This window comes from Ustilago hordei (genome assembly GCF_900519145.1).
Source record: "Ustilago hordei strain Uho2 genome assembly, contig: UHO2_contig_07, whole genome shotgun sequence".
Lineage (NCBI taxonomy): Eukaryota > Fungi > Basidiomycota > Ustilaginomycetes > Ustilaginales > Ustilaginaceae > Ustilago > Ustilago hordei.
The window spans coordinates 757,797-781,723 of NW_024545289.1; the positions used below are offsets into that span (position 1 = coordinate 757,797).

The 23,927-nt window shown below is 49.8% G+C and overlaps 9 protein-coding genes across 9 annotated transcripts; 5 read left to right on the forward strand and 4 right to left on the reverse strand.

Annotated features, from left to right (window-relative positions):
* Positions 1–1,139: 1,139 nt before the first annotated feature.
* UHO2_04015 (uncharacterized protein) lies at positions 1,140–1,424 on the forward strand (the record flags this gene model as incomplete). Its single annotated transcript, XM_041559972.1, has 1 exon — positions 1,140–1,424. The coding sequence occupies one exon, from the start codon at positions 1,140–1,142 to the stop codon at positions 1,422–1,424; it is 285 nt and encodes a 94-aa protein (XP_041415906.1).
* Positions 1,425–4,466: 3,042 nt separating this feature from the next.
* Positions 4,467–4,901, reverse strand: UHO2_04016 (uncharacterized protein; the record flags this gene model as incomplete). Its single annotated transcript, XM_041559973.1, has 1 exon — positions 4,467–4,901. One exon carries the CDS (start codon positions 4,899–4,901, stop codon positions 4,467–4,469), a length of 435 nt encoding a protein of 144 aa, XP_041415907.1.
* A 684-nt stretch (positions 4,902–5,585) lies between these two features.
* UHO2_04017 (uncharacterized protein) lies at positions 5,586–6,972 on the forward strand (the record flags this gene model as incomplete). Its single annotated transcript, XM_041559974.1, has 5 exons — positions 5,586–5,630; positions 5,706–6,051; positions 6,127–6,381; positions 6,456–6,479; positions 6,563–6,972. 5 exons carry the CDS (start codon positions 5,586–5,588, stop codon positions 6,970–6,972), a joined length of 1,080 nt encoding a protein of 359 aa, XP_041415908.1.
* Positions 6,973–8,484: 1,512 nt separating this feature from the next.
* Positions 8,485–10,128, reverse strand: UHO2_04018 (uncharacterized protein; the record flags this gene model as incomplete). Its single annotated transcript, XM_041559975.1, has 1 exon — positions 8,485–10,128. The coding sequence occupies one exon, from the start codon at positions 10,126–10,128 to the stop codon at positions 8,485–8,487; it is 1,644 nt and encodes a 547-aa protein (XP_041415909.1).
* A 371-nt stretch (positions 10,129–10,499) lies between these two features.
* UHO2_04019 (uncharacterized protein) lies at positions 10,500–11,522 on the forward strand (the record flags this gene model as incomplete). The annotated part of the gene is made up of 1 exon (XM_041559976.1): positions 10,500–11,522. The coding sequence occupies one exon, from the start codon at positions 10,500–10,502 to the stop codon at positions 11,520–11,522; it is 1,023 nt and encodes a 340-aa protein (XP_041415910.1).
* Positions 11,523–11,737: 215 nt separating this feature from the next.
* On the reverse strand, positions 11,738–12,456 carry UHO2_04020 (uncharacterized protein; the record flags this gene model as incomplete). The annotated part of the gene is made up of 2 exons (XM_041559977.1): positions 11,738–11,829; positions 11,937–12,456. 2 exons carry the CDS (start codon positions 12,454–12,456, stop codon positions 11,738–11,740), a joined length of 612 nt encoding a protein of 203 aa, XP_041415911.1.
* A 746-nt stretch (positions 12,457–13,202) lies between these two features.
* UHO2_04021 (uncharacterized protein) lies at positions 13,203–13,940 on the forward strand (the record flags this gene model as incomplete). The annotated part of the gene is made up of 1 exon (XM_041559978.1): positions 13,203–13,940. The coding sequence occupies one exon, from the start codon at positions 13,203–13,205 to the stop codon at positions 13,938–13,940; it is 738 nt and encodes a 245-aa protein (XP_041415912.1).
* Positions 13,941–17,866: 3,926 nt separating this feature from the next.
* Positions 17,867–20,887, reverse strand: UHO2_04022 (uncharacterized protein; the record flags this gene model as incomplete). Its single annotated transcript, XM_041559979.1, has 1 exon — positions 17,867–20,887. The coding sequence occupies one exon, from the start codon at positions 20,885–20,887 to the stop codon at positions 17,867–17,869; it is 3,021 nt and encodes a 1,006-aa protein (XP_041415913.1).
* A 1,568-nt stretch (positions 20,888–22,455) lies between these two features.
* On the forward strand, positions 22,456–23,337 carry UHO2_04023 (uncharacterized protein; the record flags this gene model as incomplete). The annotated part of the gene is made up of 1 exon (XM_041559980.1): positions 22,456–23,337. The coding sequence occupies one exon, from the start codon at positions 22,456–22,458 to the stop codon at positions 23,335–23,337; it is 882 nt and encodes a 293-aa protein (XP_041415914.1).
* Positions 23,338–23,927: the final 590 nt, after the last annotated feature.

Consider the following 23,927-nt stretch of genomic DNA (forward strand, 5'->3'; position numbering starts at 1 on the left):
TATAACCATGCTTTCTCATCATCATAGGTCGAGTGGATCCCCATCCACTCTACTCACCATACAACTAGTCAATACTTTAGAAACACAAGTACTCATTAGTTACAGTCAGCATAGCAGCAATCTATCAAGGTTGCTCCTCATCGTAGTGTGTGTGTTGTATCACCACTACCTGACGTCCGAAGGCGCCCATAGCAGGTTAGCGGTCCGGATATAGATAGAACCGAAGGCAGTAGTCCACTGCGGTCCGGGGATCACTTCAAGCATCAAGTCAACACACTGGACACTCGTGTTGACGCCACCAACCTTATCACCAACACCATCAACCTCATTATCATCGACATCACCAATCCCATCACCAACACCATCAACCTCATCATCATCAACACTCACACCAGTCCTTGGTGTCATCATAACATTGATATCGATCGTGCCGAGCTACCCCTGAACGGAGTGTCCACAGAGGTCAGCCGAAACCTACGATAGTATATACAACGAACGCCACCTGCTGTCACTGCACAACTTGATAGTCACCGATACCGAGACAATAGCTGTCACACAGTTTGATAGTCACCGAGTATCTCGACGGACCGGCCTGGGTTTCAGGCGCGAGACCCCTGACACATCACTTGTGAGCCTGAGAGCCAACAGCTTGTTGTAGGCCTCCATCCAAGCATTGCATGGGTTGAACTGCTCTGACAGTCGCTCTGTGAAGTAGTGCCAATCATTGAACAACCTTCCTTCTCTAGCTCTATCAATATGGAGCTTGGAGGTCCACCACTCTCTTGCTGTCCCTTCTAGTTGAGCACCCATGTGGTTGATCATCCTAGTCTGCTCATACACCTGGTTGAACTTAAACCATGCTTCGGCTTCTAGAATGAAGATCTCCATGTCTCAGGGATTGAACTTTGGAAAGGGGGTGGTGATGGGTGTCAGGGGTCTCGCGCCTGAAACCCAGGTCGGTCTGTCGAGATACTCGGTGACTATCAAACTGTGTGACAGCTATTGTCTCGGTATCGGTGACTATCAAGTTGTGCAGTGACAGCAGGTGGCGTTCGTTGTATATACTATCGTAGGTTTCGGCTGACCTCTGTGGACACTCCGTTCAGGGGTAGCTCGGCACGATCAATATCAATGTTATGATGACACCAAGGTCTGGTGTGAGTGTTGATGATGATGAGGTTGATGGTGTTGGTGATGAGATTGGTGATGTCGATGATAATGAGGTTGATGGTGTTGGTGATAAGGTTGGTGGCATCAACACAAGTGTCCAGTGTGTTGACTTGATGCTTGAAGTGATCCCCGGACCGCAGTGGACTACTGCCTTCGGTTCTATCTATATCTGGACTGCTAACCTGCTATGGGGCGCCTATGGACGTCAGGTAGTGGTGATACAACACACACACTACGATGAGGAGCAACCTTGATAGATTGCTGCTATGCTGACTGTAACTAATGAGTACTTGTGTTTCTAAAGTATTGACTAGTTGTATGGTGAGTAGAGTGGATGAGGATCCACTCGACCTATTGATGAGAAAGCATGGTTATATACCTCTTCTCAGCATCGCCAGCGATGCTGCTCCTGCTCTCTCTCCAGAGAGTACCTTCTTCATCGAGTACTGCTCAGGGGCCTCTCCTGCTTGGCACCCCTGTGCCTCTTGAGCTGTGTCGACTCCTTCGACACTGCTCCTCCTCCTCATGACCTGGTGTCGACTCCTTCGACACTGCTCCTCCTCCTTTGATCAGTGACAGTTCCTTTGGCTCTTGTCTCTCGAGCCCCTGAGTGGTAACCATCTGCATGCTCCTTGAGCTTGGTCCTCTTCGTGGCTGTGCCTGCTCCTTGAGCTTGGTCCTCCTCGTGGCTGTGCCTGCTCCTTGAGCTTGGTCCTCCTTGTGGCTGTGCTTGGCCCTCCTTTGCATGTGAGTCCATAGGAGTCCATGGTCTCCATGGAGACTGCACTACGACCATGCTCTCTATTGGTGTCGACTAGGTCTTCGATACCTGTGCTCCTTCCATATGAACCCATGACCCTCCTGCTTCTTGAGCATCCAGGCCCATGACATGAGTGTTGATGATGATGAGGTTGATGGTGTTAGTGATAAGGTTGGTGAATGTCGATGATAATGAGGTTGATGGTGTTGGTGATAAGGTTGGTGGCGTCAACACAAGTGTCCAGTGTGTTGACTGATGCTTGAGGTGATCCCTGGACTGCAGTGGACTACTGCCTTTGGTTCTATCTATATCCAGACTGCTAACCTGCTATGGGGTGCCTTCGGATGTCAGGTAGTGGTGATACAACACACACACTATGAGGAGGAGCAACCTTGATAGATTGCTGCTATGCTGACTGAAAACTAATGAGTACTTATGTTTCTAAAGTATTGACTAGTTGTATGGTGAGTAGAGTGGATGAGGATCCACTCGACCTATTGATGAGAAAGCATGGTTATATACCTCTTCTCAGCATCGCCAGCGATGCTGCTCCTGCTCTCTCTCCAGAGAGTACCTTCTTCATCGAGTACTGCTCAGGGGCCTCTCCTGCTTGGCACCCCTGTGCCTCTTGAGCTGTGTCGACTCCTTCGACACTGCTCCTCCTCCTCATGACCTGGTGTCGACTCCTTCGACACTGCTCCTCCTCCTTTGATCAGTGACAGTTCCTTTGGCTCTTGTCTCTCGAGCCCCTGAGTGGTAACCATCTGCATGCTCCTTGAGCTTGGTCCTCTTCGTGGCTGTGCCTGCTCCTTGAGCTTGGTCCTCCTCGTGGCTGTGCCTGCTCCTTGAGCTTGGTCCTCCTCGTGGCTGTGCTTGGCCCTCCTTTGCATGTGAGTCCATAGGAGTCCATGGTCTCCATGGAGACTGCACTACGACCATGCTCTCTACTGGTGTCGACTAGGTCTTCGATACCTGTGCTCCTTCCATATGAACCCATGACCCTCCTGCTTCTTGAGCATCCAGGCCCATGACAATGGGCTTTGACCAGTTAAGCTCTGCCATGATGCTGGTGTCCTCCTCGTGGTCCAGGGGGTAAGGGTCTGTCCTGATCCTGCTGTAGGGGTCCACCTTAGTCTTGACATATCTTGGCCCTGTAGGTGAAGCATACTTCTCGTAGTTGACATCGTCTTGCTCATCCAGGTTGAATGAGACTGATCGTCTTGGTTGTGGAGCCGGAGTAGGAGTATGTGGGTCTCCTATCATAGACTCATCTCCTCCTCCTGCTTGGTCTTCTGAGTGAGAGAGGTCCAATGTCTCCTCCCTGCTCAGTTGAGCTCGTTGTAATCATTCCTCTTGATGACCCTGTCTGGTAAGCTCTAGCTGTGCCTCCAATAGAGTGAGTAGTCTATCGAGCTTATTGTTGAGGTCTGGGTCCGTCATGGTGATTGTGAGGAGCTGCTTGAACAATCCACTCTAATGTCAGGGGTCTCATGCCTGAAACCCAGGTCGGTCTGTCGAGATACTTGGTGACTATCAAACTGTGCGAAAGCTATTGTCTCGGTATTGGTGACTATCAAGTTGCACAGTGACAGCAGGTGGCATTCGTTGTATATACTATCGTAGGTTTCGGCTGACCTCTGTGGACACTCCATTCAGGGGTAGCTTGGCACAATCAATATCAATGCTTCGGTTATGATGACACCAAGGTCTGGTGTGAGTGTTGATGATGATGAGGTTGATGATGTTGGTGATAAGGTTGGTGAGTGTTGATGATAATGAGGTTGATGGTGTTGGTGATAAGGTTGGTGGCATCAACACGAGTGTCCAGTGTGTTGACTTTGATGCTTGAAGTGATCCCCGGACTGCAGTGGACTACTGCCTTCGGTTCTATCTATATCTGGACTGCTAACCTGCTATGGGGCGCCTATGGACATCAGGTAGTGGTGATACAACACACACACTACGATGAGGAGCAACCTTGATAGATTGCTGCTATGCTGACTGTAACTAATGAGTACTTATGTTTCTAAAGTATTGACTAGTTGTATGGTGAGTAGAGTGGATGAGGATCCACTCGACCTATGATGATGAGAAGGTATGGTTATATACCTCTTCACAGCTTTGCCAGCGATGCTGCTCCTGCTCTCTCTCCAGAGAGTACCTTCTTCATCGAGTACTGCTCAGGGGCCTCTCCTGCTTGGCACCCCTGTGCCTCCTGAGTGGTGTCGACTCCTTCGACACTGCTCCTCCTCCTCAGGACCTGGTGTCGGTTCCTTTGACTCTTGTCTCTTGAGCCCCTGAGTGGTAACCATCTGCATGCTCCTTGAGCTTGGTCCTCTTCATGGCTGTGCCTGCTCCTTGAGCTTGGTCCTCCTCATGGCTGTGCCTGGCCCTCCTTGCATATGGGCTCAGTGCTCCTTTGCATGTGAGTCCATAGGAGTCCATGGTCTCCATGGAGACTGCACTACGACCATGCTCTCTACTGGTATCGACTAGATCTTCGATACCTGTGCTCCTTCCATATGAACCAGTGACCCTACTGCTTCTTGAGCATCCAGGCCCATGACATCTCCATCTTGATAGGGTGTTGTTGCTCAATCAGACCCTCAATCTTGAAGTTGAGGATGCAGCTTGCATCCCACTCCTCATTGGCGAGGAAGAGGTTCACTCTGGTTTGCATCACTCTACCAAGTTCAATTTGACTAGCAAATGGACCAAGGTTGTGCATTGCTTTGTAAAGGTTGCTAATGCATTTGATCATGATGGACATGGGTGAGATGGTCTGTTCTTCATCACCCTCTTCCATGGTGTACTTGTGTAACTGACCATCTTTTGGGTCCATAGGAGTACCATAGGTTTCATTGGCTATCTCTTGATTGCAATGATTTTGGAGGATTTTCAGCAATTGAGGCAGAAGATCTTGCATTGTTTCAACAAAGTCATCATAGCTCAAGTAGTCCAGATTAGACATGCTGATGGTGAATCAGCTTGTTGGGCTCATAACCTGATATAAATAAAGAAGTTTTGGTCCCAATACTGGTGATTGGGTAGAGTCTGAGTATGATGTCACTGCTAGTTTGTAGACAGAAACAAATATACTCAATTGACTGAGTGAACATGGTGAGAGCCTAGTGCCCTCAGCTTGATATATATACATTGTGGTGGCACATGCCAAGTGTGGGAGCATCCTACCTCATGACGATGCCTGACAATGAGTGGGACGGTGTTGTACCTGATCTCTGGTGAGATTGGTTCTCCCATATCCCTGATCAGATCGATCCGTCCCGATCTCTCCACCATCGGTTCCAGTCATTTCTTCATAACTTGTTGGATCGGTACCTTTGTCATGCAAGGCAACCCTGATGCGATCTTTCCCCCCCTGTTTCGACCTTGCCCAGCAACTGAGGTGGAGTTGTGTCGCAAAGGAGACAACTGCTCCCACTCAATGTACGAGCGTCGACAAGCACAAGGGGCTGCGAAAAATGAAGCCATGACTATGGCTGAGTCCCGCCGTACCACAGTGAGGCGAGACTTGCCTATGCGATGTCGCCACACTTCACTTCCTTGGCTTCATAATTGGGTTTACAGCACTGAACACGCCTGCACACCATGATTGGGCGGTTGAAGGCACAAGAACCAGTGGGCTGTCCCACCGATGCCGGATGTCGGCGGGCCATCCTACCTCGTTCGTCTACTACAGGTGTCCTAATATCTGCTGATAAGACACAGCTCAACACAGAAAAACAGAAATCCGTCTTATCTCTCACTTCCCAAGGAGACATCCCTTTTCGACTTCCAAGTACTCAAGAACGCATTGGACATGCTCGCACTCAAGTCACAACTCATCGGCGTCGCTCTCGTGCTGGCATTCTGTGCTGAAACCCTCTATGCAAGGAATGGGTATAATAACAAGCACGTATGCCCACCCCGCTCGAAGGTACTACCTCATAACACCGACTACAGGAAACGATGCGAAGCTGAGACTGGCCCTGACGGTGCCGATCCCAAGTGGCCTTGCTTCACCTTCTGGAGCGGAAGTTTGGATGATGTGCTCGCCGATACGTCTGCTTCAGGCAAAGCTCCCCACGAATTCCTCCTCATAAAAAATGGCTACAAGTACGGTATGCATCAAGTGCATGGGCTCTCACTGAAATTTGACTCCCGGTACTAACTTTCAATCTGACTTTCTGTAATAGACTTTACAACTGCCGACCCCACCAAGGACTTCGATCTGAAATGGCAGGAAGGGGACGTTGAGATGAGCTATTCCGACTTCGACAAGGAAAAGGGCTGCTTCAAGATCACGCTGAAGCACTCTAGTACGGATGCTTACCGTATCTGGGTCTCTGCCGAGAACAGCAAAGAGCGAGACCTAGACACCTGGAAACGTGGGGAGACGTCCACGACCCTATGCACAAAGTGGGTCCACGTCCACATCAAGTACGATGGCAGTGAATAATAGGACTTGTGAGCGGTGAGACCATTCCCGCATTTCTCGCATGATATAAACTCTCAGGATGTACAGCTTCTGCTCGTCACCTAGACGCACGTAAATCGACCTCTTCATACAAATCTCACCTTTGCCTGATGAGATGTCTGCACAAAGTAGTCGTTCCGCTCAAGGATGTGAAGCAGTGTGCGGTCTACGCATTAGAGATTCAGCATCTGCTGCTGCTGTGACACAACCTTGTCACGACAGGACAACAGCTGGTAAGATCGAAAGGGCTCGTGAGGCTCGCCATCCCAACAATTCGAAGCTCCCTCTTTGTTCAATGATAGCAACTCCTACCTTCCCATCCTACTTAGCTTTCGCCTTCCTCCATCTTCCAGTACCAATCATCAAGTTTGCTTCCGAAATGAACTCACTTGGGCTCATTCTCCTCCTCAGCACTCTCAGCGCCCTTTCTGCGGCCTTTGCCCAAGACTGTCCGCTGAAGTTGACCCCAATTCGCCCTCGCAACTCGGACTTCAACAAAGCTTGTTCTGCCAATTCCGCCTCCAAGTCTCCTTGCTTTCATCACGTCTCTGGCTCGCTTCACTAGGTCAACGCCACTTCAACTTCCTATCCAGGATTCGATCATACATGAGCCCCTATCGTCAAAGACGGTTTCTTGACAGACTTCACCTTCGTCAACATTACTGCGAGTTATTATGTCAATTATACGGAAGCAGGCATAGGGTTGCAGTACCGACCCAGCGCCAGGGATAACTGTTTTCATCTAGTCTGGAACTACAATAGTGATAAGGCCTGGGACTGGAAGATGAGAAGGGCTTTGGCAAAAGGCGGAAAGAAGTTATTTGAAACAAGCGATGCCAGTACTATTCCTTTCCAGGTTTGCGATCGTTATGTTGATCTTTGGTTGGAGAAGGAATGACGATGTGACAAGAAAGCTGGATCCTGCAAAGGGGCTTGTTTCGGCTGGCTAGGGCTTGAGCATGATGCATTTATGCCTCTACCTGTCCCATACTCATCCGTTTTGCGCGCCGACGGAGGATTGTATACACCATACTTTCTCGAGTGCTGTCATGCTCGGCAAGTGACTCGCATTCATCTTTTCTTACTACTGCGACTGGTTTGCAGGACTCTATCCCAATCTCATCCTCGTACCTGTCCGAATTCGATCATTGCCAGTTTTGTGCACCACCATTTGTGCCCGCAATAGGACCCTGAAGCGGCGAGACTAGGACAGATCTTTGATCCAGTCTGACCCACACAAAGCTGTTAACCCGAAAAGGCCGGGTAGCACATTGAAGCAATGAGGGAGCGAGGGTATCTAAGCTTGTGCAAACCAGCGAGAGCGTCTGAGTTGACCTTGATGACATGAACTGATCCCACCGACAAATCCTGGTTACATCGTCTTTTTCCGAAGGCGGAGCTTGTTAACACTATTCTCCCACCAAGAGACTAAGTAGCCTCCCCATCGCTCCCCACCATTTAGCCACAGTCTCGCTACCATATGAAGCTAAAATATGGACAGTGCTCCTTTCTTCGACCCACCAAGCTGACGACAACCCTTGTTCCACTTATCGAATTACAGTAAGATTGCGTCACGCTACTCAACTACCTAAAAAAACCTTTCGTGCTCATCCGTCCTCATTCCCCTCCGGATCTTAGAGCTCGGTTCCTCCAAACGAAATCAAGATGATCTCAATCTGCCTCTCTTCCCTCCTCCCTGGACCTGAGCCTCCTCAATGCGTTAACCACCTCCGCCAAGGATTGCTCAATGATCACCGGATCGAGTGACAGATTTGGATGATAGGATGCAGTTTTATTACGTGTGGCGACGATGGACGGTATGTAGAGATGAAGATCAAATTAAGTCTTGTGTGTTTTGTGCGCCTACCCTGTGGACGAGACTGAAACATGCAGGGACGGGGCCCAAGGCCTCCAGCTCCTCCTCCTTGGGCATCGGACAGTCGATATGCCGATGCCCATCACGATAATCGGCCTGATGCGGGCCGATACGCCGCATAGGCCTCCTGCACAATCAACCCTCTTTCCTCATCTATCAATTGCTGAGCTGGGATTCGTGCTTTACTTGACTGTAAGCTGGTTACGAAACTACGCAGCATCCACTCGAACGACCCTCTGAACTTCCTTTCTCCTCTTCTTCTTTCTCTCTCCCTTCATCCTTCTCCTTCATCCCTTCATCCTTCTCCTTCATTCCATCTGCCACCAACTCCCCCTTCTCCTCCACTCCCTCTGCTCTCGCTCCTGGCGTAAGATAACAATCCGGAAACCCCCCTTTTTCCCTCCACTGCCTCCCATCGATCTCAGCCATCACCATCTCCGCTACGACCTCCGCACACCCGTACGCCCTAGTCATACCATGTCCACTATATCCCGCTGCAATCCACTCCCTTCCCATGCTTCCCCCTATGGTCCCCACAATCGGATTTTTAGTTTTGGTATAGCCCATAATTCCGGTCCATTCTCTCTCCACCCCTTTCCCGCCGTAGGAATTCGGGAAAACTTTTCCCATACACGGATGTAAGAACTCGGACACGTCGGAGTTGAGAGTTGTATCATCTGCCACACCCCATTCTCGGGAAGGAGCATATTCTCGACCACCACCGAGGATGTATAGTGGAGGTTCGGGGGAGGGTCGTTGATGACCATACTCGTATCCGCGGCCGGCGGAGAGACCCATGCCCCAAAGATAGGAAGGGGAGGAGGGAGGGAGGGCTATGACTTGGGCTCGAGTGGGGGTGATTCCGGTGGTTGGTGTGGAGAGGGAGGGAAGCAGGTGCGAGGCGTAGCCGTTTGTTGCATGAACCACGTACCCAGCATCAATTGCTCCGTTCGAAGTTGTGAGCTTACTACCATCAGTAGTTGGAGCGACGGAGTGAACAGGGCATTGGGTGACAAGGTTTAGATTGATTCCTTTCTGCTTGGCCAACCGTTCTGCGCGGCGATAAATGACAGCGACTAGCGCACGAGGATGCAATGTTGTTCCTGGAATCTCAAACACGCCTACGACACCATGAGGATGGTTCATTTGGCTATCCACTTCTTCCTTGCCCACCCTCCGCACTTTGTCCACGAACTTTTTCATCCGCTCATGTTCCCCCGCCTGTGCAAGGGAGTCTTCGAAAGCCTCTACTTCCTCCTGAGTAAAGCATAGATGCCAGTTCTTTTCGTCCGTAAAGCCAATATCTTTCTCTACTGCCTCTTGAGCGATGAGACGGCGGATAGCATTGGCGGTATCCTCCTCGAACTGGAGTATTTCTTGCACTGCTTTCCCTATCGCATCCTTCCTCTGGGCTTCGGCGAAATTGGCGCAGGCTTGGCCAAGAAGATGGTCCGGATTAGCAGCAATATCCGTATACGCCAGTGCAGAAGCAGCGGTTAGATGGCCTCCATTGCGCCCCGTTGCTCCGGAACAGAATTGCCTCGCTTCTAAGATCGTTATTGTCCTCACACCACCCTCTGCTTTCTCCAAGGAGGAGGAGGAGGAGGGGAGAGAGTTGATCAGGTGCAGAGCGCAGGAAACGCCGGTAATTCCTGATCCGATGATTACAACATCTGACTGCGAAGGTGGTGCATCCAGAGATTCTGGGAGGAGATGAGCGGGGGTCGTGGCAAGCCAGTAGCTGACGGTAGCTTTGTCGGAGGCGGAAGGAAGTGGTGAGGGGGTAGGAGGGATGGCGTCGAGACCTATGGTTGATACGTCTATGTATTCCTGCTTGTCTGTCATTGTACTAGAGACTGGAAGGGTGTTGCGTTTGATGCGAAGCGAAGGTACGAACACGCTGAGTTGCTTGTTGCTATGCTGGTGTGTACGTGAGGAAGGGGTGGTAGTGTTTGACAGGTGTCGTCAGCGTGTGTTCAGGGTTCAACATTCAGCTTTAGCCGGTCAAAATACCGGTCAAAATACCGATCTCTTTCGGCCGGAAGAGACGAATCAATTTCACGCACAAAGGACCCTTGAGGTTAAATTGGCTCAATTCCGGTTATCACTTTCCCTTGTCTTGCCGGTCCTACCTTAATCCGCCATGCAGCTTTCACATCCCTCCCTTCCTCATCCTTCCTCCTTCCTTCCTTACATCCATCAACATATACATTTGGATGTTTCGCTCGATCCTCTCCCCACTAAGAACCATCACCTCCTTTTCCTCCTTCTCCTCCTTCTCCTCCTTCTCCTCCACCACCACCACCGCGATCTTTAAGACGCACACCATCCTCACCCACACGCCTCTCCGCAACTTCTCAACCAAACGTTGGTTCAGCGACATCTTCGACATCTCCAAAGTTCCCCGCTACAAGCCTTCCACCCTTTCCCCCACAATGCAGTCGTACACCAAACATTTTCCCTCCGAATCTGAGCCTTTGGTCTCCCTCTCTTTCAATGGCGAGTCCCGTATTTTCATCCTTACCATGCTGGGTAAGGAGACCCCCGACAACCGACTAACCCATAAATTCATCGGTGAAGCTCTCCTCCCCGCAATCGCCCACGTTGAACATCAGTGGGACGAGATGCTTTCTTCCGGCCAATCCGATCAGGGAGCTGCCCTGGTCACTACCGCTGGAACGTCCGACTCTGCGAAAATATTCAGCAATGGTTTAGACTTGGAAAAAGCTATCGCCGATCCCCTCTTTTTCGACACCCACTTGAACGAACTCTGTGAAAAACTGCTCACCCTCCCAATCCCTGCTATCGCCGCCGTTAACGGTCATGCGTTCGCTGCTGGTTTCGGATTAGCCTGCGCTCATGACTATAGAATTATGAATGCTAAGAGGGGATACATGTGTATGAATGAAATCGACTTTGGCGCTCCTCTCCCGCACGGACTTCAGATGACTATAGCGAGTAAAATAAGTGATCAGAAAACCATGAGGAAAGTCGTCTTGGAGGGACATAGGTTCAGTGCAGAGGAAGCATTCCAGGCTGGATTCGTGGATGCATTGGCAGACAGTCCCAAAGAGACGTTGGAGAAGGCATTGCAGTTGGCGGAAAAGCTCAAGGGAAAAGCAAAGATGAATGCCTGGGGAACAAATAAGGAGGTTATCTATGCCAATGCGGTCAAGGCGGTTAGGATGAAGCATGACGAGGCGACCAGGTTGTTGTATGCTCCTAGGGCTAAGATGTAGTGTGTTGCTTTTTAGTGTGAATGGAGTGGATTGTGTCTGCTCGATTGGCTTGTGCCGTGTGCGGTTACCGGGTGGATTGGGAGGATGAGGATGTCGCCCAGCCTTTTGAGAGAAGTGATTTCTTCAACACAGACTGGTCGAGGGCAAAATGCTAGTTCTGAGTAGGGTATTCCATTGCATTTGTGGGAGAAAAGGAAAGGCGGTGGTGGGGCAGGTTAGAGATGACATCCTAGCCCAGCATCATCTTCGCCCAATGTAGCAGCAGTTTTTAGGTCACGGTTGAACCAGTAATGTCCCATTCCGGCGCCTACATAACCCCGAAAAGATCCAGAAGAATTCATCTGTCAGTGCTGGTTCTCTCTCGGTGTAGCGAAAGTTGGCATAGCTGTTGAGGTTGGGTAGACTTGTACTTACCTATAACAATAGCCCCCACTACGAAGGCGTTGAACGTCATCCCGATCAACATTAACAAAAAGCTTATCCCTACCGAACTCGCATACAGACCGCTTCTCCACAACTGCACCTTTTTGCTCGTTTCTAGCTCCTTTACCCATCCATTTCTCCCTCCATTATCCTCTCTACCCACCGTAGCGGCTCTTCTTTTGGAGGTACCAACACCCCTCCTTTCTGATCCACTGGAAGAAGACGAGGTTGAGGTTGGGAGGAGAGAGGTTCGGCGGCGATGTATGCCAAGGGAATTGGAGGGGTTGTTGCGTGCAAGCCGAGCGTCGAATCGACGAATGTATAGACGAAGGTATTCGTATAGGATGGAAATAAAGGCGATGAAAGTGAGGGAAAGGTAGAGGGAGAACGGGGTTGTAATGCGCCAAGAGGAGGTTAAGATGCAAATGTTGGTTGTGTCGTAGTTCCAGATCATGTTCATGCTACACATTGGCATGTCCATACCGCCGTGTCCGCTCCCGCCGTGATCCATTGCGGTGAAGATTTGTTGCTGAATCTTGATCCTAGCCTAGAAGTAGTGATCAGCTGAAGTTGGTGCACCCAGTAAAAAGTATTCGCGCTAACAGAGCTGAGAATGATCCGAGCCGGAGTTTCGCCGAGATTGTGAACGATGATTGGGTGGGAAGAGAATGAAGCTGAAAGCTGATGATGGTGGTGGTGGTGTTGTAAACCAGAGTTGAGAATGAGTTGTCAAGACCAACACAAAATTCAACTCGGCTCTCCAACTCACCGCGCGCCCGTGCTCGCACCCTTGAATTGGCGCATTTCAGAGAAACCGCGCGACCGTGGGAAAAAGAAGGCTCCGAATTCCCCTCTCTCACTTACCCTTTCAGTTGAAGATGCGTCAGCAACTCAAGCAAGATGCACGTGTCACGGCCAAGACACCAAGGCACAGGAGGCTTACTTAAGCGAGAAGCACAATGAGATATATGATTGTTGTCATGGCGACAGCTCAGTGGCACTCAGTATCATAGCAACATAGGAGTATGAATGAAGTGATATGTCCTGCCTCGGGTAGGAGTAGAGCAGCAAATGGAGTATATATACATGTTTGTCATTTAGGTTCGCACTATGAAAACTAAGCTTTACATAGAACACACAGCTGTGGTAAAGGGAGTCTGATCGTGACCCCGATATCACCAAGTATTAATTGTTATCTTCAATTGATTAAGAGTCTGAAGAAGCTATCACTGAGCTAACTGAAACTCATCGACAACAATGGTAGAAGACACTGAAATGAGGATCAAAGGAAGCAGAAAAGGCAAGAACACCCAGGTTCGGGTTGACAATGATGCCACAAACAAAAATGAGCTGGAGGCCATCAACAATGAAGCTGATGAAGACATTGATTCCAACTCTGACTTTGATGACGACAACAAGAGATATAACTTTTGCACCCTAGCAAAGCTTCTCGAACCCATGCCAAAGCTCACATCATGCAGCTATTATAGCTGGAGTGCTCATGTGAAATCTTTCCTCCAATCCATGCCCCATGCAATGAAACATCTCGAGGGAATGTATGACAAGAAGCACCCAAAATGGAGCCGCTCCCTTGATGATGCTTTAATCAATGCCCTGCATGGAACAATTGACACTACCAGAGAATACAATGTAAACTACCTCGTTCTAGATGTAATCAAGGAGTACCTTACTTTTAACCAAGTATGGAGAAAGATTGAAAATGGTCTCACAAACGAAGCCACCAAAACGTCTCACAGACTTGCACTTATCTCGCAGCTCAATGACACAAAGATGTTTCACTCAGATGTCAGAAAGCTAATTCAAGAGATCTGGTCCATACAGACTGAAAGTAGCCTCTTCGGCAAACCATTCGCCAATGATACATTGTTCTCAGCTCTGCAGAAATGCACGATCTGGCATCTGGTGTATAAGGAGATGGTTGCCACTGTCCATCAAATCGATTTTAACACCCTCGCCACTGCACTAAGCATCTGACAGACTGCTGTCAAGAGCATCCCCATGCAAAAGATCGACCCCTGCCAAGTCAGTGCTCGGACTGCCAGCAATGATGATCAAAGCAAATGGACTGGAGAGACCGAAGCCAAAGCCAACAATAGCCACATGAGCCCGAAGAATGCAGGAAGATCATGCTGAATCCGATGCTGGATCTGCAAGCGACCAGGACATGGCATTAGTCAATGTGACACTTCAGTTACCATCCCCAAAGACTCCCCCCTCACCAAACTTAAATAGGAAGCATGGTGCTCCCTCACCCTCTCACAAGACCCCCCAAACACCAAGGAAACAGCTCATTGGATCTTGGATTCGGGGGCAAGTTATCACATGGTAAACAACTATAGCATGCTCATCCACCCGAGAACTTGCCGAAAGCAGATAATTACTGCTGGAAGTGAGGTTTTGGAAGTGGCAGCTATAGGAGATGCAAGCATATCAACAGATTACAGGGAAATCTCCCTCCAAAATGTACTATATGTGAAGCATTTTAATGTTAACCTTCTGTCAACGAATTCATTGACAGATGAAGGAGCATGAGTGACATTGGATGCAACCGGCAGCCAGATTGTTCTAACAAACAGCATGACACTTAAAATTGCAAAGAATCGCAAGCAAGGACTTTTGGAGTTCCGAGGCGACACATGGCAAGAAAGCACGATGGTCACGTCAGCATCACTGTTTGAAGGTGTTGATGAGGAGTTCGAGCATATTAAGAATGAACCAAAAGTTTCAAAGGAACAACTATGGCATGAGCATCTTGGACACCCAGGAAGAGACAAAGCCAGGACGATCATGAGTAAATTAAAGAATAAGCATACCATGCATCTGGATCCAAACACCACTCTGACATGTGAGCAGTGCATATGATCCAAGAGCACAAGTGCCCAGATGGGGCAAGGCAGCAGTGAAAGAGCTGTGGGGCCCCTGGACCTCATCCACATCAATCTAATAATAGACTCATCCCATGTGACAGAGTATACGTGCACTCTGGTGCTAATCGATGATCATAGCAAGTATGTGTATGCACAGCCATTGGTGTGAAAGAGTCATGCATTCATGCAACTCAAAAGGATTGTTTCGTTCCTGGAGACACAGATGGATCGGAAGCTAAAAGTGATCTGTTCTGACCAAGGAACTGAATGGAAAAGCAACGATGCATTAGAGTGGTCATTAGAAAAGGGCATAGAGTGGCAAACCACTGTGGGGTACAACAGCAAACAAAATGGGTGGGTGGAGAGAATGAACAGGACGCTTGGAGAGAAGATGAGAACATTGCTGATGCAGAGGAGACTGCTGAAGAGATTTTGGCCATATGCGATCAGAGCTGCAGCATTCAAAATCAACCTCACTCTGAGCATTGATAATGAGTTCCCTTATCAAGCCATGTTCGGCAAGTTGCCAGAGTGAGCTTTAAGACTCCTATGAGTATTTGGTTGTCTGGCATGGGTAAACATACCCAAGTCAAACAGGACAACAAGAAACTGGACCAGTGAGCCGTCACATCCATTTTCTTGGGATACAGTCTAGAGAGAAAGGGCTGGTTATTCTACAGTCCAGACTATAACCCAAACATGTTCTGGAGCAATTCAGCAAAATTCATGGAATCAAAGTGCTGGTCAGACAGAACAGAGTGGCAACCAGTCGACACAAAGGCACCTCCAGCGATGATGACAGAAGAGGATTTTGAAGACCTAGGATATAACAAAGAAAATATATTCGATGAAACAGATGCAAGGCCACTACAAGAATACATGGATATGGAGACAGATTCAGAAGAAAGATTAAGCAGAGGAACAGCAGAAGTGATGGAACAAGGACCAATCGCTGAAGCCCAGATTGACAGTAAATCTTTCAGACTTGTGGCAATGCGACTGGAACAGAGAAAGAACCTGGACCCAACTATACATGAGGCAATGAATGGAGAAGACAGAAAGCACTGGGAAGAAGCCATGCAAAAGGAGCTGGATGGGTTAGAAGCAATGGGCATGTGGGAGATCGCCAACCTCCCAAAGGGTGCAAACACCATCGACACATGTTGGGTACTCAAGATCAAAACGGATGCAAACCTTGTGCCAACAAAGTTCAAAGCCCGGCTCATGGCACAAGGTTTCACCCAATGCGAGGGCATTGACTACACAGAGGTCTTCGCACCAGTAGTGCCCATCCAATCCATTCGAGGGGTGATCACCGTTGCAGCAATACAAGACTGGGAAATAGACTCTATTGATGTAAAACAAGCATACCTGAACTCTACTATACACCATGATGTATATCTAAAGCCCCCAGTAGGAATCAAAGTACCACCCAGAAAAGCATTGAAGGTAGTGAAAGGACTGTATGGTCTGAAACAATCAGGCCAAGAATGGAACATTGAGTTAGACTCACATCTCTGGATGATCAGTTTTCATTGCATGCCGAGCACACCATGCTTATATTCAAGAGGGACAGGCAACAAGATCACGATCATTACAGCATACATGGACGACATGCTGATAACATCACCCAGTCGTGATGAGGTAGACTGCACTAAGCAAGAGATCATGGACAAATGGGAGATGCAAGACAATGGGAGAATCAAAGAATTTCTAGGTATCAAGATCACACGTGATAGAAGGCAGAGGAAGATATCTCTGAGTCTAACAGCATACATCAAAGAAATGGTGAACAAATGGTTAGGAGGAGCAAATGAGAAATCTTGGGTACCTATGCTGAGTGTAGTGAATGTTGCTGGAGGTGAGAGATGTGACCCCCAGCAAGCAAAGAAGTACCAAGAGTTGGTCGGCCAACTATTATGGGTCTCCAACACAGCCCGACCAGATATTGCCTTCGCCATTGGCATATTATCACGATACATGTCGATCCTGATCGACAGTGCATGGAAGGCAGCTATTCATGTGGTAAAGTACCTGAACCAGACAAATGAATATCAGTTACACTTAGGAGGGGAGGCAAACGAGCACTCAGATACACTGGTAATGATGTATACTGACACAAATTGGGCATCCGACCCCACAAATGGATGAAGGAGCACCTCGGGGTCAATAACATATGTGTATGGATGCCCAGTGAGTTGGAAGTCTCACATTCAAAAATGTGTAGCATTGTCAGCAGTCAAAGCAGAGTTCATCGCCACTTCTGAAGCAGTGCAAGAAGCATTGTTCTTCTCATATTTGCTCCAGGATTTGGAGATCATGGATGTTCAGCCCATACTATACACTGATAGCCAGGGATGCATACAGGTGAGTAAAGATCCAGCCAAACACTGGAAGTTAAAGCACATTGACACATGGTATCACTTTGTCTGCAATCACATGCAAGAGGGTGATGTGGCAATCAAACATGTTGGGACAGCAAACAATGTTGCAGATGTCTTAACAAAACCTTTACAGGGTCTCAACACCTCATGATTGGCTAGGATGATAGGGCTGGAGATCCCACCGAAGGGGGGAGTTGAAGATGCATTGGCAACTCAAGCAAGATGCATGTGTCATGGCCGAGACACTGAGGCACAGGAGGCTTACTTAAGTGAGAAGCACAATGAGATATATGATTGTTGTCATGGCGACAGCTCAGTGGCACTCAGTATCATAGCAACATAGGAGTACGAATGAAGTGACACGTCCTGCCTTGGGTAGGACTAGAGCAGCGAATGGAGTATATATACATGTTTGTCATTTAGGTTCACACTATGAAAACTAAGCATTACATAGAACACATGGCTGTGGTAAAGGGAGTCTGATCGTGACCCCGATATCGCTGAGTATTAATTGTTATCTTCAATTCTTTCTCATAGCCACTTGCTTCTCACAGCCACTTGCTTCTCACACTCTCCCTACCTCTCAGACAGTCTACTCAATTGCACCTTCGAGCTAGTATCTGCACTGATAACGACATTGCATTCCTGACTAGCAGAAGAAGATAGAATATCTCTCATCAGGAATCCCTTGCAACTCGTTTGCCTCAACTGCAGGTTTAACGTTGATCTCAAGCACATTGATCCCTCTCTTCGGCAAGAGTCGAACTTTGCAATATGAATAACCCAGCTCCTCCTCCTCCTGTAGAGCAGATTCGACGAGGGAGTCAGCAGCAACCCAAGTAGCGGTGGTTTGTTTGCCGTTGAAGGATAGTTCTGGTCGCCAAGGGTAGGTGAGGATTCTGTTTTTCTTCGCCTCTTCTTCTGCTGCATCCCCGCTGGTTGAGTGAGTGTCTCGATTAGCAACAGCATTGTTGCAGCTTGGTTCGGACATCGATACATCTTCTTCACCATCAGCAGGAGCATCCTCTGCTTTTGGCTTTTTGAGTATGCGGAGCGGAAATTCGATAGTGATGCTAGAAGCGTTCGGTGGAATCTGCAGGGAATGTTGAGTAGTAAAGCCGTTTTTAATCTCCACTGAAGGCACTGCCAGCGTCTGCCCGTCGGGAGCTTCGACTTCCATATCGATCGCAAAATTGCTAATCAAAGGCGTACGACTCTCCAACCCTTCAAACGCCAAAGATCTGGGCGCTTGAGCCGGCAGAACCGCCTCTTTCCTCTTCGCTGGCGAAGCAGCCTCCACCGCCATCCCCGCACCAAATGGAGCAGGTGCACCTCCTCCCGGCGGCAACATCTGCTGTTGCTGTTGCAATCTCTGTTGTTCCACATACGCCTGTTGCTGCTGCAATTGAGCTTGTTGAGCAGCTTGTTGAGCCCGACGTTGTTGCTGTTGTTGTTGACGCTGTAATTGCTGTTCCTGCTGTCTCTGTTGTTGTTGCAAGTAGAGCTGCTGTTGGAGTTGTTGTTGCTGAAGCATCTGTTGTTGACCCCATTGCGGGACGGATTGGGCGGCAAAAGCGGCAGCTTGTTGTTGTTGTGACATTTCATCTTGTTGGTTTTCAAGGGCCATTTTGCGAAGCATTTCTTCGTGGGCTGCAATGGCGGCTTGTCGTGCTGCTGCTTCGTGTTTTTTTGGTCGACCAGGACCGATACGACGTTCGAGGAAGGGGTAAGGGTTGGAGCGTGAAGGAGTGCTTTTGCCGGGGGGTCGACCGACTGGGCGACGACCTTCGCAGGTAGGGGTGGGTCGGGAGGGGGATGCGGAGGTGGGTGTGCCCGGATAGGGCAAGGCTCGACCGGGACCGGGGGAGTTGAGCATTCCCATTGGTGGTGCAGTGCCGGGCATACCAGGCGCAAGGGGAGACATGGACGCTGAACCAGGTGTAGACATGGGTGGTGGCATGGAGGGCATCGACATGGGTGGCATCGACATGGGTGGCATCGAGCCTATTGGTGAGCCCATCATTGGTGCAGGGCTTGCACTGGGGGTTCCCATCATAGCAGCAGCAGTAGGGTTAGGCTGTGCTGCAGGTGAAGGCGAATCAAAAGCACCAGCACCAGCACCAGCACCAGCACCAGCACCAGGAGCAGGTGATCCAAGTGGCAACCCGGGTGCAGCCGACAGCGCTGGAGAACCCACAACACCGGCCGAACCCAACCTCGACCGGGACGAAGGCTCCGGACTCTGCGAAGCACCACCCATGGCCTTGGACACGATCATCTTGTACGCTGACTTGTGCGCCTCAATCGTACTATTCGCGGCCAGATGAAGCGGCAGCGCCGACTGCCTAACATCGTCCTTCTCGAGCGTGAAACCATCTTGGAAGAGGGCGGGGATGGCTTCTCGTTCAAAATACTGTCGGATCTCCTGTGCGTCTTGCCAGATGGGCGAGTCTGGAGGGTAGAAAGTGATTGCGTTGGTAAGCATAAGCTCGAGGTCAGAAAAGAGTGCATGGGCGTTGATGTAGGACTTGTGGAAGACGCGATGTTCGATGTCACGCAAGCAGATGGGTTTCTGGATAACCTGGTAGTACTGCGGTACTTGGTTTCGGTCGGGGAGATAGTCAAAGTGCTGGACGATGGGATAGCCACGTGTGCCGATGACGCGGCGGAGATCGTGAACAAGTTGACGGAGTGTAGCTTTGAGACGCTTGCCACGTTTGCCGGGACGTTTGCGACCATCGAGTTGACCGCCTTTGGTCAGTCTTGAGGAATCACCGTCGTTCTCCCATGCATCGTCGTCATCGTCGTCGTCGTCGTCACCTGCTTGGGTACTGGGTGTACCAGCGGCTGTGAAAGGGCCTTCTGGTGGTTGTTGCATGCCTGCGCCCAATGCTAGAGGCTGACTCTGCTGTCCATCGTGTTGTTGTGGTTGTGGTTGCTGCGGGTGCTGCTGCTGCTGTTGTTGTTGTGTCAGTATTGGTGGTTGATGTTGCTCAGGTTCCGCTTTTGGCTGCAATTGATCGTTAAGCTTCTGTGACGATTGCTTCGTTCGAATAGTAATGCGCTTTGACCGCGTCGGTGTTGATTGCGCACCTGCCGCAGATGGGGGTGGAGGAGGATTAACACTCGGCTCGGGCAAACTCTGGAGAATGTGAACGTAAGTGATCTTGATCAAGCTATGCAACTCTTTCGCCTTGAGCCAAACAGGCGTATCGCGAAGGTTGTAGCGTTTGGCGTTGTTGCAGATGGTCTCGAAATCGTGTTTGACGTCTGGCAGAGCGGCGTACGAGTGTTGATCGAGCTTTTGTTGTATCTCTTCGAGTGCCATAGGACGTTTGATAATCTCGTAGTAATCGGGATATTCCTGGGCGTCGGGAAGTTGGAGGAAGAATTCGTGGAGAGGTGCGCGATCGGAAGGATCGATGGCCTGGATGACGGTGTCCATAAGCTTCTGACCATACTGCGTCACTTGCTGGACGGATAGACTGTGAATCTTGCGCTCGATGGTCCCCATGGTTGCTGTGCTGCTGCCGCTAGAAGAGAAAGCAGCAAAAGCAGCAGGTGCGTCGTGGTTAAAAGTTGAAGCGTCGTTGTTGCCTCTGAGACGCTTGCGTGGACCTTGGAGGACGTTGGTGGATTGAATACCGCCGCCTCCGCCACGTCTGGACATGTTGGCTGTAAGCTTTGAGCTTGCAAGATGAGGATAGGAAGTGCTGCGAACACACTGCTCGACGCGGGAATGTCGGAATAGAGTTCAGGGCTGAGTTAAGATGAGAGACGGGCGAGATGTGAAAGATGCAAGCAGTGCAAATGAAGGTGCGAGACAGGCTAGAATCTGTGTATCGAAAAGTCGCAGGGTGGGCTTTGAAGAGCAACGTTAGGCTCAGTCGCGGTGCATCGCAATGCGTTCAAGTGCGGAATGAGATCGTCGAGCAGAGCAGACCGAGTGTTGCAGTGCGAGGGATCTTCTTCGGTGAGCAGTGTGTGAAGAAGACGGTCGACCTGAAGCTTCCTCCTCGATGAGGGCTTCGTACGATTGAATGTGTCCGCTGTAGCTTGTGACAGCAGCTTGAAGGAGTGTCTTCTTGCCCACTTGTTCAATGGCAATGATGCCGAGCCGATACTGTATAGAGTAGGAGTGCTTAGTGAAGGACGATGCTGCATCTACTCGTGCTCGTTCCTAAAGGTTCCCGCGATCAGCTGTCACAACCAACTCGAGAATCAGAGCTTGCTTCTGGCTTGCTTGCTTGCTTGCTTGCTTGCTTGCTTGCTTGCTTGCTTGCTTGCTTGCTTGCTTGCTTGCTGTTGTGCGTGTGCGTGCGTGTGTGCGTGTGTGTGTATGTGTGTGTGTGTGTGTCCGAACCATTGATTCATACCATAGCAAAGACAATCGGAGAGCATAAAGGGAGGTTAAGATTGCGGGATGAGCGTGAGTGTGCTCACAGGCTTGAGAGGCTCCCGGACCGCCGTTACGGGGACCGGATGAGCGCAAGAGAGCGTGAAGGGCGGGAAAAACACTGGAAGAGACGGCGAGATCCTGCTAAGCGAGCAGCTGCGAGAATGGTGGGGAATGGAGAGAGAGAGCATTCTGCTGCTGCGCGATGACTTGGTAGAATCTCTGAACACGGATCACATCACCTGACCGCTGTCACGTGATTGCGGTCATGTGAGTTAGGTCACGTGATTAACTGTGTGTTGGCTTTGCGGTGCGTTGCCGTGGCGTTGCGTTGCCGTGGCGTTGCGTTGTTAAGGCGCGAAATTTGCAAAAGACACGATAGAATGGACAACGACACTTTGTAGCGCGCAGAGAGCAACCCGGACGCGATCGGACACGCGTTGAATGTAGTAAAACTGTATCGATCGGGGTTGATCCAAAATCGGGCCAGTGGGCGAAATTGTTGGAAAGGCAACGTGTTCTAGCGCAGATGAAAGGCGCCAAAGAGGCCACGCAACCAACACAGCCCGATTTTACCTCGTTTTTACCTTTTTCTCGCTCTGCTGTCTGTGTGTGTCTCTCTGGGAATGATATTGGGCGCGCGTTGAAAGCTCAGGCCACCACCCTTTCTCATTTGACGCTCTACAACCATCATCGTTCGCCAGCATCATTCACAGCGTCACGCTCAACTTGACCGACCACGGCGGGTCTTGCTCATTCTGACCCACATCCAAACGGCTCGATAGGACAAGGCTAGAGCAGGCTTCAACAAAACACACTCGACTCGAGTAGCATTCGTCACCATGGCATCACAAGTCGACCCTTTCGCCGACCGCAATACGTTGGATGCCAACCCCTTCGCCGACCCATCTGTACAAGGCGCACTCAACGACTCCTCTCGCATGTACGCCGGCGGTGACGACGATGTAGCCTCCACCTACAAAGGCGCCCAATCCTCCACCGTCGACGAAACGCCCGCCTCCCAATCCGAGCTCAATCGTGCCGAAGAACTTGGTCGTCGAGAGGAGCAACTCGCTCGTCGAGAACGCGAACTCGAGAATCGTGCAGCCCACATCCAAAGACACGGTCGAAACAACTGGCCTTTCTTCTACCCGCTCATCTACCACGACATCGACGTCGAAATCCCACCAGACAGCCAACCTATCATGCAGAACCTCTACAAACTCTGGCTGCTTCTCGTAGCCACCCTGGTCGTCAACATGGTTGCCTGCATCTTCCTGCTCATCCAAGGCGCATCCGATGGAGGGAAAGACATGATTTCCGGTATTGTGTATTTGCCGGTGATCACCGTGGCTAGTTTCTTGTTGTGGTATCGGCCGATCTACAATGGATTGATGAAAGAGCATTCCTTGTTCTTCTACGTTTACTTGATCTTTGCCGGCTTCCATCTGGCGTTTTCGGTGTATGTATTTTTGGGCATCCCTTCGACAGGGTCGGCTGGCTTGATCAATACGATCCAAGCGTTTGCCGGAGGCAGGTTGGTCGCCGGGATTTTGGGTGCGATTACAACGGCTGGATTTGGATTGCAAGGCTTGGGTAATCTGTGGTATTACAGGTTGATTTGGAAACATAACAACGACAAGGGTCATACTTTTGCCCAAGCAAAGAATGAGTTGGCGACACATGGAATGAAGGCTTACTTTACCAGAGGCTCCCAGGTGTGATCACCCGCCTTTTTGACGACAGGCAAGCTCTCATCGGGCTTGCAGTTGTACTGTACTGTAATGTCCATATCTTTGAATGTCAGACTGAAACGAAGCGGCTCGTTTGCCACTCTGATGTCGCTCTCATGGGCCTGTATGATGCACTTGCAACGAATCTCAGTCCTTCCAAGGCCTCAACTGTGAATGTGGTCAGCTGATTTGCAAAGCTCAAGTCTGTTAAATCGCATAGAAGACACAGACGAAAATCCAGCAAAAAAAAAAAAAAAAAAAAAAAGAAAGAAAAAAAGGGTTTGAATTGCAAAAGGTCGAATAGGAAACGAATTCAGCAAGTGCAACTGCGCTCTGCTGGCAAGTTGCGAATTGAATACAAATTCGGACAAGGATGGATTAGAAACATGCGCAGCGCGTGCGTGCGTGTGTGCACGGGCCATCCCTTGGCTTTGTACGCACAGCGCTTAACTTCTCTCACACCATCCCTCTCTTGTCCACTCTTTCTTCTCTTGGCACATATATATCTTTCCTTGCTTGGTCTCGTCATCGAAAGACGTCAGTCGCAGCATCTACCCTCAAACGCGACCGCTTTCACAGAC